The 15,724-nt window shown below is 36.1% G+C and overlaps 1 protein-coding gene across 2 annotated transcripts in view; it reads right to left on the bottom strand.

Moving 5' to 3' along the window:
- Positions 1 to 15,724, bottom strand: part of CSMD3 (CUB and Sushi multiple domains 3) — an 885,055-nt gene that overhangs the window by 217,620 nt on the left and 651,711 nt on the right. For both annotated transcript variants that reach the window (XM_024572155.3, XM_045181698.2), the window contains one exon: positions 14,277 to 14,471. In XM_024572155.3, the coding sequence (XP_024427923.2) occupies positions 14,277 to 14,471 (195 nt within the window). The remainder of the gene's footprint in view (positions 1 to 14,276; positions 14,472 to 15,724) is intronic.

Genomic DNA, 15,724 nt, shown 5'->3' with positions numbered 1-15,724 from the left:
CAGGATTTTAATTCCACGCTTATTTTCTCCCACCTGGCTCACACATTCAGACCTTTTGTCTAAATAGCCTTTGTTATTGGAATTCATTAAATGTAAGAACTCACCTAGTCCTGATTATAACTTATGTGACACGATGACTACCTTAAACCTGCATTTTAGTAGCAGTTTCATAGAACACATGGATCATGAGAAGAAATGGTTCTATGGCTGAGTGTGGGAAATACTGATACATAGATTAAAAAATGAGATTCTTCACTACCGGAGTTCATTGACTTGTTTACAAGGTTTGGGACATCATGTGATTTCTCATAAACTTATTTGATCATGGAGTCTGTTTCACTATAACATCTCACGGGACCAACATTCCCCCAGAGCACACTTGGAAAATGCCAGACTAATGATTCTAAAATGGGCTATCACACTGGCAATTACTCCAACATTTTTTATTGACTGCAATTAATTATGATTTTGCAGCACGACAGAACTGTGTTTTATGTTTACACACACAGCCAGAGTATTTTAAAGATTTAAAATGTCAAAATTCACCTGTTGTAAAATGCCAGTACTCTTGTTGCTGTCTCCCTGACTTGGGGGTCCAGCACCTCATTCGTTGTCTGCACCCAGCTGTAGCTTACCAGCCCCTCCTGCCTGCCACTGTCACTGCCATGACCCAGGGTCCCAGCGGTTTCTGCAAGAACTCTCCCAATACACAGCCAGCTCCCCGCACCTGCACAAGCTCTTACCGCTGCTAGTTACGTTTACAGCACACGAGTCTTATCAACTCCTGTCTTCCCAGAACAGTTTTGATACACTTGTCAGCGTCTGTCGGATGATTAAATGAACTGCTCTCACAAGACCAGGCTACTATAAAATAGTGTTCCACAGTCAGCACATAACACAGCGCTTCATTTGGTTGACATTACCCTAGAAATGCACTTAAATCCAAGAAATAATTGAGCAAACCATCTCTTAATAAATCCATATAAACCTATTTTTCTTTCTCTGATTAAAATAATCAATGCTTCTTTAATTTCCAGGAATCACTGTTGCTTTACATTTAGAAGTGATATTACATGAAAGATTATGTATCTTTAAACATTAGAAATATATTCAATGATAAGATTTTTACAGCATGAGAGCCACATGGATATTGAGCTCCACTGAAGAAATACCAACCAGCAAACTCATGCCTACCACTCCACAGTAGCAAATGCATGCTAACGTTTATTCACTCTGGAGTAGTCCCTCATTGAGTAAGCAAAATCAGCCCCACAGTTTAATGATGTATTATGCTTTCTCTTCTCTCCTTTTCTGTCTGTGTTTTAAGACCTTCTTTTGGCTGAATTTTATGGTTTGATTTGTGTAAGTGAAAAGTGCCTGTGCTCTAACTATATTGTATATGCTTGCTTTGCTCCTGAACTAGGAAACAGTGATGGAATAGACAGATGTGGTATCTCCAGGGAAATCAGAGGATGAAACTGCAACGGGGTTTTAAAGGCCTCTAGTCCCCTAATGTAAATACTTCCCACCTATGGCTTGATCATATGTGTGGGATGGAGGAGGAAGATGAGGATGATGATAATGAAGATGCAGAGGAGAAGGGGAAGGAGAAGGAGGGGGAGGGGAAGGCTTACTGCTGAGTGAAACAGAAGAATCCCAAACCATTTATAGGGAAGAAGTACTACTTAAATGTCCATATATCATAGAGACTTTTAATATATGCAACATTGCCTTAAGCTACTTGCAATTTCAGATGTGTCTTTTCACTTATGTTATTTATAATTTATTACCAAATACATTTTATAATGAAAATTTTTATATAATGCATATTTTTTCTCAGAAAGCAAGATCGGTACTTTTCAAAGTGATGAATTCTTACAGGTCACAAAAGAGCCATAGCTATATTAAATCAATAATTTACTAGGTGTGACCTGTGACTCCTGCAGTTTGAAAGAACTGCTGTACTTTACGGAAGTGCTGGTCCAGGTCTAGTAAAATACTCATGCCCTGCTATAGCCTGATCGAAGGTCACAAATCATACATCCTGATGTAGAATGCGCTGAAAGCTTTATCAGCCACAGAGTCTTTTCTTTTTTTCTAAAGAAGGACTTCCATAACCTTACACTCCGTGATGTGAATTTGTAATACGGACAGCTAGACAGCCACTATTCCCAGTATTGACTTCAAGATTAAAAGGACTACCACTTTTTTTTCCCCTCTGTTCAAAACCTTGATCTTAGTAGAAATAACTAAAAATTCACCTATTTATTTCATTCCACTCTTCATGTCTCCTATGTAAGCATGCATGCTTCATTTTGTTTATCTGCCTTAGATCTTAAACTTCCAATATGGCTATATTATGAAAATGGTGATAAATACTACTTTAATTATAAACTATTACTCTAAGTAACTTATTTATCTTGTTCCTCATTTTCCTCTGCATTACTTTGATACATTTGCATTTATTTACGTGATATGAATTTTCTATTGCTTCATCTGTTCACCTAAATGAAAAACGCAAAAATCAGCCTTTATTACTTATGAATTAATTTTGTGTTATAATTCCATACTCTTGTTTCACACACAAAAAAATCCATCTCAGTGTTGTAATCAGTGGTTTGTAAACAATTTTAATGACTCCCTGAGTCAGCTTAGTAGGATATGAGCTTCTAGATCTGTCACCTCACTGATTGCTGGGACTCATTCATTAGCTTTTACTGGTAGGAAGGCATTCCCTTCCTCCTCCAGTCGATGAGCCATGTTCTCTCTCAGAGGTGTGTTTTTAGAACAAAAAGCGTCAGTCTACCACAGAGGCTTTGGCATAGCCGTATTCCTCAGATAGGTCTTTCATGTTACCATATACAAACTCTACTAACAACAGTAGATGTGGATGTTGGTAGTTCGCGTCTGGTAGTCATATCACTCATTTTAGCCTCACTTTCAAGACTGGGTTATAATCCTTTGAAATTCATGAAATTTACCACAAAATCCATCCTTTTAAAGTATACAATTGAACGTCATTTTTGAAAAGCAGATTCAAAAAGTTGTGTAACCAATGCCACTATTTCATTTCAGAATTTGTCACCCCCAAAAGAATTCTTGTGCTCATTAGCATACACACTCCATTCACTGCACCCCAAGTCCATAGCTGTCTCTAACTTATGATTTTATGGAAACTGTGTAAGGGAAGACAGATTCTTAAAATGATTTTGATTGAATTATTAGCACTTTTTAAACACTCAAATCCCTTTTCATCACTTGGTTTATCCTTATTTCTCTCCACATCATAGATTTTTAGTGATGACAATCTTTTAGTTTTGATAAAAATACTTAAAACAGTTAATATATTAGTATTAAATATGTTTAGATGGGAAGAGCCCTCTGAAACAGTTTTTTAACTCCTACTTGGTCTCCCCCCAAATGTTGTATTCTCAGGAAAGTCTTCTGTGTGCCAGACTATTCAGAAGCCCTCATAATACAGCACTTCAGCAGTTACTTTTGGGACATTGATTACAACTTGTACTTATCTATTTACTTGTGTGAGTCTTTGATTAAAGCCTGTCTCTGTCCCTAGACACCAAGATCTATTAAATTAGTTTCCATGTCTTTTTAACATACCATTTATACCCCTGGAACCTAGCATAATGTCTGTTTACATAATAAGACATATATATACTGTGTGTGTGTATATTCACATATATATGGAAAATAAAATATAAATTTTATTAATATCTTTCTATTGACTAAATGCATGAAATACAAAATTCATGGGTTATTCAGACCCTTTGTTTAGGGTAGCATAATAGAATGCCATCTAAGCCCAAAGATTTGGAATCAGAAAGGACTTGGTTTAATTTCCAGCTTCACTATTTATTGACTGAGTAGCCTTGCAAGAGAGGAAAATCAAATCAGAACCGGAAGTGTCTGTTAGATCGGACATATGAGGTGCGCTTTAGTAAAATGAATCAAGATTTCTCCTGACTTACTCCAGAATCATCTGGAGGTGATATAATGAAGCTTTCATAAAGGTCTTAGGATGGTGAACAAACATCATAAATCTCAGGAAGGAGTACAAAGGGAAGTGAGAGGGCAGGGGGAACTTCCCTGGTGTTTCTGCCAAACTCTTCTCTTGAGAGAGTTAGGGATGCCTTTAATGACCCCGCCCCACCCCCACCCACCCAGGGCATTGTTTATAAGGAGCTAAGGTTTTTCTTTTCCTCTCCTCGTTTTTCCCAACTGTGAAAAGCACCGTACTCCATCCCAAAACAAGAGGAACCTACGACTGCCATTCAGCTGTCTTCTCAAGGGGTGCGGTCACTGGGCCAGCTGTTACTGGTCAGTCTGGGTGTGGTCCTCTGCATTTTTTCAGACTCCTTTCTTCACAAGTCCAGGGGGAAATAGAAGCTAACACTATTAGTGAAAAGGAGGAGACACTGCCCCATCTTCTCTTTTCCCATATAATTCAGGGGTTCTTGTCACTGTTTCATGAATTTCAGATGGGGAAAAATGTCTATATTTTCACTAGACCCAAACTGAATTTTGTTTTCTAACTGGATTTTAGCATTTCCTTTAAATTTAAATGTAGGCAACAAAGCACAGTAGTATTAAAAGAAAGTGGGACTTTGTCACCATCGGAAATCAGATGTTTTACTGTTACATTATAACTGATGCCGATGCCTCAACACATTGTTTATGCTCATCAGTACTAAAAATCACAGTAGTTATTAGACCTGCTGCTATACCTTTTAATTAAGGCATTAATTAAGAAGTTACATATTATTACATCAAAAGTGTTTCAATTATAGATTTTTAAGTACTTTGTAATTGGTTTATTTTTCAAGCTTAAGTGCTTTATTTTATTCACTTAAAAAGATGGTTCTAAGGTCCATCAGGTTCATCAGAGGGCACACACACACAGGAAAGGAACCCCCGTTCTATTAGATTCATCTACTCTTTTCCTTAAGGGAAATGGCTCAGAGATTGTGCTTTGGCCTCCGGAGATCTGAAAAATATTAGTTTTGTGGGAGGATTCTTTCTTTCCTGCTCTCTTGCCTCTTTTCCTAACAGGACAGATTGATTTTTCCTTGAATCAGAAAGGTTTGAACTTGGGGAGAAATATGCAGCTATAGGCCTGGATTAAGCTTGAGGCTATTTAGAACCATAGGCTAACTATGGTTTAGATTTACTCACTAACCCATCCATGTGTTTCAACGTAACTCACTGGGTTTCTGTTTTGGGACTCGGAACCAAATTCCCAGTTGCACAGAGAACTCTATATTGTCTTCTTTTGTGCATGTATATCCACTAGGAATCTTGCAGTGAATGGCTCACTGGTTGAAGTTTAAGTGTAAAATGAATTTTTCCTATGTTTAATAAAGAGGAGGGAAGCGGCAGTCTCCCCCTGTCTTCCTTTACTTTGTCTCCTTGAAAAATAAATGGACCAACCTTTACATTTTACAGTGTAACAGTGCTGACCTACTGACCTTTGGCAATATAAACATACACTTCAGAGATGAACTCAGGATCCACAACAAGGTATACGTGAAACAAGGTACATCAAGGTACACAGTGTTATTTGATCTTCTTTTACTGTAGAAATTTGCATGAGATTCTGTCTGGTCTTTGTGGTGTATTTAATAAACTCCCTGCAACGTGCACTGTATTCTAGATATGCTTATTCAATAATAAAACTGCTTACTTTCTCTTCAAGGTCTTATAGAATTAACTTTGTTAGTAGGATTTCTGTTTCCCTAGTGAAACTAGAGATTGGTCCATCCTTAGATGTCTTTTCTTATTACCTGAAAGCCATTCTGTGATACATTATGAATCACACCATAACTTTTAATAATTACTGTTATATACATTATTTTCTTCATCTATAAGAAAAGAATCACTGGGTTGATTCAGTTTTCTGTATAAACACATTCTTTTCTTTTTTCTGCAATACCTGGCAACACATTAGGAAGGTATGTTTGAAGGCTGACTTAAAAATAGACTGCATCGTAGCAGAGCACGGGGACATCTTAGTACATTGAGGGGCCATGTGACTACCCTTCCAGAGATAAGGAGTCCGATTAAGATGTCAAAGGCAGGGGACATAAAAAAATGCTTTAAATATGAGCTCTAAGTCAGTGGTCACAAGAAAATATTCCATGAATGATAGCCATTGATTTGCAATCAAATTTCTTTTTACGTGGGTGATTCTACATAGTGTGCTCCAGAACCCACAACAGCAGAGGATTTATTGATAACAATGCTAATGATTCTCTAGAGTAGCAGGCAGGAGGCCAACGGGAGTGAAAATTACGTAAAAGGGCCTAGAAAATAGCAGGTACTTAATAACATCAGCTTTTTTCTCCACTTCTTTTTAAATACTACTTTCCTCCCACTGCATGAAAATGAACCATGCTTCAGTCTTATCCCAATACTATCTTAACTTGTCTCAATACAAAAATACATTACACTTCTTTATAGAACATTGTTCTGGCCATGATCTGTATATGGTCTCTGAATAAAATTCCTATGTGTAGCCGAGGAAAGGCAGGTTATTTGAGAGTACTGAGAAATACTGTACAACTAGGTATTTGTTTTATGAGTCTTTCATCTCCATGTTTTAATTATGTCATGTTTTTAGATGAAATACAATTCTAATGGTTCAGCATGTTAGACTAGATGACCTGAACATACACTTGTAACGAAACGGGACTACAGACTTGTTTCACGTCTCCAAAGTCAGGACACTTCAAGGACAGTTAAAATAAGAAATTAGCCCAAGGTAAACGCCATTTAAGCAGAAGATCTGGAATAAAAGTTCAGTTATTTATTTCTTCATATAGTCTAACAATATGATTTAATTAAAAGTAGGCCATATGTGGCTGTTAATGGGAGACAACTTTAAGGTTAGAAAGCTGTAATTATAAAATGGCCATTTTATTTTTCATGTCTTTAGTTGTTTCAATTTTTTTCTTCAGTTGTTAGCGTAAGAGGGCTCTTTTTTTAAAAAAAACAGCTTTTATTATTCTTTATATATTTAATTGGCAGGTGAGAAAGAATGATGTCAGCTGACTACTGGATGTCTAATAGTAACATATTCATGTTAATGCACTTTGGACAGACTTAAAGGTTATCAGTGATTGAGGTACTTAATTCTTTCGTTTTCACACCCCATCTCCCCCAGAGTCCAGAACTGGTGTTAGCATGAGTGAAACAAAGGTATTAAAATAAGTTGCAGATTTTCAAAAACTGAGTTGACACTGACTGCATCTATTGTCATTTGTACTCCGCGCAAAGTTGATATAAAATGGAATGGAAAAATGCACATCAGATAGATGCTTTTATCAGTTATTGGTAGGAATTTACCTTCCTAATTCTCACACTTAGCCTGGAGGGAGATTTCAGAAATAAGTGGAGAACCCTAAAACTCACCACTTACTTTTGGTGCCACAAGTCCATTCAGGAAACATCTAACCAACTAAAGTATGCCAGGGACTCTTAGGCTCTAGAGATATAAAAAGATCAATACAAGGTCATTTGAAGAATTAACCAGCCTACTTATAGGATAGTGATTAAGAGTACGGACTCCAAAACAAGGCTGTTGGACAAGTGTGACTTCGAGCAAGTGACTGAACCTCTCTGTGTGTCTCGGTCTCCTCATCTGTAAAATGAGAGTGCTAGTACCCCCTAAGCGAAGGAGTTGTGCTGAGGTATAAAATAATAGGGGCACACAGTTACACATTGTGCTCAGCACAGGTAGGTAAGCTATTACTCCTCATCGTTCTTCCTCACTATGCTCTTGCCCTGTTGAGCTGCTTTAATTTCTATCCACAGTTCCCTGTTTACTCATGTTCCTGCATGTTCACATACGATGGACCCTAGGGGAGAGACACCATCCCCTCATGCCCTGAAAGTCACCTGGTTCCTTCTTATTTATAATTTGAAGATTTAGTCCATGTATCACTTTTATAAGGAAGACTTCCCTGATCTCTCTTTGTAACTAGCTCAGATGCACCTTCATGCTGTGCTCATAGTAGTTTGTTTCCATCTCTAGCAATGGACCTTATTTGTCTGTATCTCATCAGAGTGTAACTCTTTACAGGAAAGGAGCTTACTGAATTCACATTTGATCCCTAATAGTAAGTATAGAACCAAGCTGATAACTGGTACTGTTGAATGCCTTTAAAAAGGAATGAATGATACTATTCTTTAGAACAATTGGCAAGCTAGTAATTATTTAACAGTCCAAATACTTTTATTCCTACAGTCTTTTTATTGTAACTATTAATTGCGTACTCACTCAATTGTTCACATTGTGTGCTATTACAATGAAAAAGGTCAAGAATATTGCATTGGACCAGTTAAAAAAATAAAGAAGTCATAGGGCTGTAATGTATAGCACATGGCTATAGGTAATAATACTCTATTCATAGTTGGAAGTTGATAGGGAATAGATCTTAAAAGTATTCATTACAAAAAATAAAACAAAACACTTTTTTGGTAACTATGTGTGGAGATGGATGTTAACCAGACTTATTGTTGTGATCATTTCTCAGCATATACAAATATCAAATCAATATGTCATATTCCTGAAGAAAATAATATGATGTTATGTCAATTTTACCTCATTAAAAATATTGATTGGAATTATGGTCAACACTCACAAATTTAATGATTTACCTTTTAAAGTTCTAAGGCCCTAAAATAACTAAGGCATTTGCAAACATCAGGGATATATTTACACAGGGTATATTGTTTCAATTTTAGATATATACGATTCCATGCTGGGAGCTTTAGGGAGCAGGGGGAGGGTTAAACGGGAGTGGTTTTTCTTCTTAAAGAAGAAAAGAGACCGTATATGCCTGAAGGAAGTTGGAGAGCTAGCTCACTCATGTGGTAGAGAGGGGGACCAGTAGAGAGGTCGGTGTTCATACAGGCAGATTAAGTAGAGCATTATAAAACTCTCAGTATTTATTCCGATTTAGGAAACCACAGGTGGCTTTTGAGTATACATGTGATGTGATCTGACCTATGCTTTCAAGACTACTTTGTGTGTTGAGACCGAAGACACAGGGAAGGGGAGAAACTAGTTAGGAGAGAGGATGAGAGGTAAGAGATGGCTGGTGCCCTAGATGTGTTTATACAAACAAATGCAATGCCATCAGGTGAAGTAAGTCAAATAATGAATATTAAGGGGAAAATATGGAATCAGTCACTATTTGTGTTTTATTACCTTTACTTAATATTGAGTCAGACCATGGATAATGATGATGTTTCAACAGATACTTTTTAAAATATGAAAAATAACAAAGAAAGAAATTATCTTCTAAAAACATTTTTTTATCGCAAAGTGATTTGCAGGTACAGATATCCCGTTCTGCTATCAGTTAATGCATGTGACTTTCTCATGAGATAATATGCAGGGTTTCTTATCACTGAGCAGAACTTACCATAGGATGCTATCATTTGGGGTATACTTCTGACAAAGATAATCTCTCATTGTCCAACATAAACTCTTATAAATATTTTCTTCAAGTTTAAAATGTGCACTTAATCCTAAACAATGATAAAAATCTATAATCTAAAGTAGACAAACTTTGTGCATTCTTACGGTTCAATGCAGGTTAAAAATATTTACTTGGAGCCTTCTTGTATAAACTCATGTACTGCGGGCTAAAAAGTAATATGTAGCATAGGACTTCATGAGTTTATGGTCTTTTAGGTGAGACTAAGACACTATTACAAGAAAAAGTAAAATATGTATGGTTGCATTTTAAAGGTTTGCAGAGTAAGGTCACATTTATTTTCATATAAAAAATGAAAGCCTTATTTCCTTATTTGGGCACTTAGGAATCACAATCCAATAGCTAACTTCCTACTTATACACTCTAAAGCAAAGGCTACCAGTCAGTCAAAAGTTCCAAAAGACTTAGCGTGAAAAGCAGCTGAGACTCACCACCTAATAGAGGTATAAGCAAATTAACAATGACAAAGGCAATTGCTAGAATAAGCAAAATTTATATCTCTCTGGAACACTGAAGAGGGGCGTTGTGGATGTGATGTAACTCCTTATCTCTTCTACCAGGGAATCAGTATATACTGTCTAGAGTTGGTGAGACAAGAAACAGAGCTTCCTAGGTTATGCAGGGTCACAGAGAGGGCTGTTAGAGCAAATAGGAACAGAAATTATTACAAGACTCAGCTGAGACTTAGGAGAACAGAGAGGGGTGGGGAGGCTGACCATTGCTTTAAACGGTAAGCTATTCTCTATTGTATTTTTAGTTACTGCATGCATATTTCACTTTAGTAAAAACATCAATTATATCTTAATTAAAAGTAATTTATCCTTATGAACATTGTTGTTTGTACCTTTCCATCACTAATGCACATGCTTTACACACTAATTTTGACTTTTAAAGTATTAAATTAAGAAATGTGAAAGCCAGCCAATCCTGTGTGTTTGGGATTTGATACAATCACTACAGAGGAAAACAATAAACATGTGTTAACCTGGTAAAGAAGAAAAACATGTAGTCATCTCTCCTTACTGTGTGACAGTGACAGTCACAGAACCAAATGCTTTAAATAAGTTATTTAATACAATTCTTGCAAGAACTTTACACATTACACAACATTATCTCACGCTTCGGTGTACAAAATAAATAATTTGAACAAGGTTACAGAGCTGAACCAGGCTTTTTTCTTGTTTTTAAATCATTGTTTATAGTTAAATAGACCTAACTCTAAAACATGGGGACCTTTTTCCCTTCCAGTATACTAGAAATTAACAGTTGTGGTCATATTTTTAACATCAAAGTATTTTAACTGTTTTCTAATAGCTTGAAATATGCATTGAATAACTTTTATTTGTTTTCCATAATACCTTGACATTATGGTTAAAAGTCATGTGAAATCCAATTATATTTATGGTAAAGTTTTTATCTCTGAAGGAATTTAAAAATGCTGAACTCCTATGCTATCTTTTGGAAGGGAGTAAATCTGTAGCCATATGATGACATTAATAAATTAGGTTTAATATTAAAATGACAAAAATATAGTATTTCAACTAAAATATAACAGGCAATGCATGTTTCCCAGGGCTGTGCTTCTTGTTGAAAACTTTACTGGGTCCTCTGTATGTGTTGTGTTAATTAATTGAGTTTTTGCAATAACTTACTGCAATAAAACTATTATCCAGTTTCTTTAACTATTAGAAATTGAGGCTCAGCTTGCCTCAGGCCATAGGCACATGAGAAGACTTGAATCCAGGTCTCTTCTTCCCTCCACACTGTTTGTATATATTACTATTCAACCAACATGGAACAATATACTTAATTGGGCTATAACTGATCCCATAAGAATTCACTCGTATATAATATGACATATTCCTTGCTGATATTGGCATTGCTATGACCTTTCAATAAAGAAGAAACTGCTGAAAAGGAATGGGATTATTTTAGGCAAGCACATTCTTCGTGAGCACATACTATACACTGGTACTCTTGTCTTCCCCACAGAAATCAGCGGAAGTCATCTACTTATCATTTATCCCAGTGTGTAGACCTATTCTTTTCATCTAAAATTATTGGTATACTTTGAGTTTTCTCCATCAGAATACTTGGTTATTTTTTACCTGGATTCTGAAATTTTCCATAGTTTCTTGATGATTACTGAGAGTAAAGTTTGAAAAGTGTTTTAGTATGCTTATCTGGCTATAAATAAATTTCTCTTTTGTACAGCTCTTAATTCTAAGACAATGTAATAACTCTTTTCTTAAATGTCCTATTAACTTCCATGCACCCATTGTTTTTTTTTCTCTTTTTTTCTTTGGGATAATTAAATCCAAACTAATTCATTCTATTTTTATTTCCCTCATCTTTCGATAAATGAAATGATCGATTCAAGTCAAGAACTAACCAGCTGTTCTAATGTTAACAAAATGACCCTTTACTAGATACCTACCTTTACTTTATTTCTTTATAACAACATTTTGAAGTAAAGAATTTCAATTTTCCCCATTTTAGAGATGAGTCAATAAGCCTAGAGAAGTTAAATGACTTGTGTTTTAGTCAGAAATCATTCACACATATTTCTAATCTATCGATATATCATACAAGCAGAAAAAATTACCATGTGCATCAGACACCAAAAATCCATACTTTTCACTATCTGATCAGGGCTGTTAGGGTATTTTTTCCCAATGAAATTCACAGTAAGCAGCAAATTCACAGTAAATTCACAGTAAATTCACAGTTCAAACTAATGAAAACATAAAACCTGCATGCAAACACACACACATGTATATCTATTGCATTTTATTTATCTCTGTATATAACCAAAAAAGTTCCACAAATCACATTTATCTTTACTGGGTTCTTTGAATTATAATGTTTTTCTCTTCTAATTTGTTTTTATTTATGTTATTAAATTTTATGTCCATTATAAAAATGCCAGTCATGACCCAGTGGATTGATTTTATGACTCACTGGTGGTGACCCAGAGGTTGGAAAATCTGCCCTAGATGATGTCACTCCATGTCCACCATGTACAGTGCAGTAGGATCATTCACCTGCCCAGAGAGTCTGTGATAACTTGCCCCTGTGGTGTCAGTGCTTCTCTCTCCTTACTGGCTGCTGTTTTCACTGCATTTCTATCCTCATAAATGTAGTTGTAGATGAGCATATGATTTTTGAACATGCAATATTATTTTGTTCTAATAAAATGATTTTATTCAGTTATAATACCCAATTCCACAGCTCAAAATAAAAAATTGCCATGGTCTACAACTGAACTCTCTGTCACTTTCTTTTAAAATGTATATTTTTCCCACCACCATTTCCCCCTCTTTCCAGAGACAACTATATTCAAACAATACAAAAAATGATTAAAAATAAAATAAAATGTCTGTTTTTCATTAAAATAATTTCTAAAAACACTCTGTGTTTGACTTTCTGTTTAACATTCAGATATGTTTTTTGTGTGTGTGAAAGGCCACAAGTCATCAGTTCCACAAAGATGTGAACTGGTCCCTGATTTGGAAAATCCACTGGGAATTTATCCAGAAATACACATTCATAAAATTCTGAACCACCAGCATCAAACCTGCTTCATTGGTGACTTGCATGGTTTCTGCTCTGTGTCCACTCTTGTTCCTTCAAAACCATTCCTAAACTGTTCATTTATGCAGCTAACTGCTTAGCAAATTCCACTCCCCAAGAGAAGGTGCCTCTCCAATTGGTAACTTCCTTCATCTCAAAAATATTAAGTCTCTCCCGTTTGAATGTATTTTTCCTAAGACTTTTTCTAGCATCACAGGTCTTCTCCTAGCTATGATCATTGTCTGATCTTTTGTCAAATTCATTCTGATGACTGGTCTTTTACTAGCTCTAGCTGAGGCAGTTCTGGTTACTTTCATACCTGATACTACGTCACCGAAACTAGTTTTAGGTCCTTCTCCACCCTGCTGTGTTTTTAGGTCTTCCCTGTGCTATTGGAGCTATCTGAGCAGCTCTGATTTGGTTGTCACTTTTACACAACCAGTTTCTTAGGAGAAATAGATATTTCCCTTTATCCCTATTTCACAGCAAGATTTACCACCAATTCTTGGTAATATTTAAGTTATTGCATGTACCTACTTCTGTCGAAACATCAGTTGCCATGTGTTTGTTCCTCATTTACTCAGCCAGTATTTTCTGAGCACCTAAGATTTCAGTCAATCCCCTAAGACCTGAGCACCAATGAAGAGGTGCTCTTGCTGCTCTTAGCTACTAGCTTTCCTACTATCATGCGCATATTGCTTTAGAGACACCTGGGAATAAACACTTTCCAAAACCATGTCTTTACTGAAATCAATCTAAAAATCCTTGATACAATCTCTGCATTGCTATATCCAATTTGTAGGCTATGTGTTAAATGGTTGATTTTTTTTTAAAGTACAGAAATGATGTTAAAAATGTATTGATTCCTTCTAATAATATAAAACCTAGCAGCCCTGGCCAGTGTGGCTTGGTGTTTTCGAGTGTCATCCATACACAGAAGGGTCATGGATCTGATTTCCAGTCAGAGTGCCTGCCGGGGTTGTGGGTTTGGTCCCCAGTCAGGTCATGAGCGAGAGGCAATCAGGCAATCAATGAATGCTTCTCTCTCACATGGATGTTTCTCACCCTCCCCCTCTCCCTCCCTTCCCCTCTCTCTAAAAATCAATGAACATGTCCTTGGAGGAGGATTAAAAAAAACAAACAAGAACAAAATAAAAAAACTCAGCAGAAGAAAATGCTTCTTACCATGACAACTTGGTAAGGCTCTGTTCCATCCAGGTCTGCCATCATCTCCCATGATACAGGTGAGCGTTGAATAACCTTGAAGAACATAGCCAGCATCACAGTAATAGGTGACTGTTGACCCTAGTTTATAATCCATTCCAAGTCTGGTGCCATTCATTATATTGCCTGGATCAAAGCAGGACTCTCGGAGTTTTGCTGTAAAACAATGTTGATATAAAGTTAATTGTTTTAAAATATTGTTTTCTACACAGCCTCTAAGACTTCCGCATTATCACCACTAAAGGAAAGTATCAGCACCCTTTCAGCCTCTGAGTGCTGGGCTTTTAAAGCAGCCCTAACCCATATCTGACCATTTTGCTAATTCATATTGATTAGTAAGAGAATAAAATGCTTCATTGGTTTTCTCATTAAAATCAGTATCTAATATATATAGTTAAACATAGGATTTTAGAGTCTATTATAAAAAGAAGCAGGACTTGCAGCCTTATCTAATATTTCTTTGTTAATGTGCACCCTTTCCATGACATCCCTGCCTACGTGGAGCTCAGTTCATCTCACCACTAAGAGGAAAATGAAAGACACTTTTTTCTGTCCTGAAAACGTTTTTCTTAACCTACTTGCTCTAGTCACTCCCCCCATTTCTATAAGAGGCCTGTCCATTGTAAGATGGTGACAATATCTGTACAAAACACAAACCAATGTCTTTTAAGACAGAGAGTCTGTCAAACCAAGCACTTTCAAAGCTAATAGAATGAGACAGTTGTAAAAGTGTAGTCCATTCACAACAAAGGAACTGCTTTCTGTGCACCCAGGTAGTGAACTACAGAGACAGAGAGAACATTTGCAAAATACATAGAGAAATAGACTAGTTTATGCATTGTGAGAACAGGTACTAGAACACTTTGTTGTTAAATGATCTAGTAATACCTTAATATTTTCAATATATTATTATTATTATTTACTTAAGAAATAATAGAGAAATGTACAATGTTAGCACCATTACAAATTCAGAATAACAAAGGTGATTTTCTACATTAGAGTATGTTAATGGGAAGTCAAGAGGTGGGTGTATCTCTGGATATGACTCACGGCATCTTCAGAACTTAAGTAAAACATATGTTTGTGTTTGGCTATTACAGAAATCATATTAACATATCCAAATATGATAAACTCCAACAGTAAAAATATATTTTTTTCCTTTCTTAGAATGTTTTCAGACTTCAAAGTACTTTAACATTTGTAGGAAATAATGAGAAATCAGTGTTTTAGGAAGAACAGTATATAAGATTTTCCCAATACAACTAAAAGAGGAATGGTAGAATGAACACTCAAATGATTTCAACCCAATATCAGAACAATGAAGACGGCCACTTTCTTTCCTTCCTTCTTTCCTGTCAACAAATACTGAAGAGCCCACTACCCAGGCAACTCTGGAAATACAGCAGTGG

Source organism: Desmodus rotundus, chromosome 8, assembly GCF_022682495.2.
Source record: "Desmodus rotundus isolate HL8 chromosome 8, HLdesRot8A.1, whole genome shotgun sequence".
Taxonomy (NCBI): Eukaryota; Metazoa; Chordata; class Mammalia; order Chiroptera; family Phyllostomidae; genus Desmodus; species Desmodus rotundus.
The sequence above is the reverse complement of the archived record's forward strand: the minus strand, read 5'-3'. Positions and strand labels throughout refer to the sequence as shown.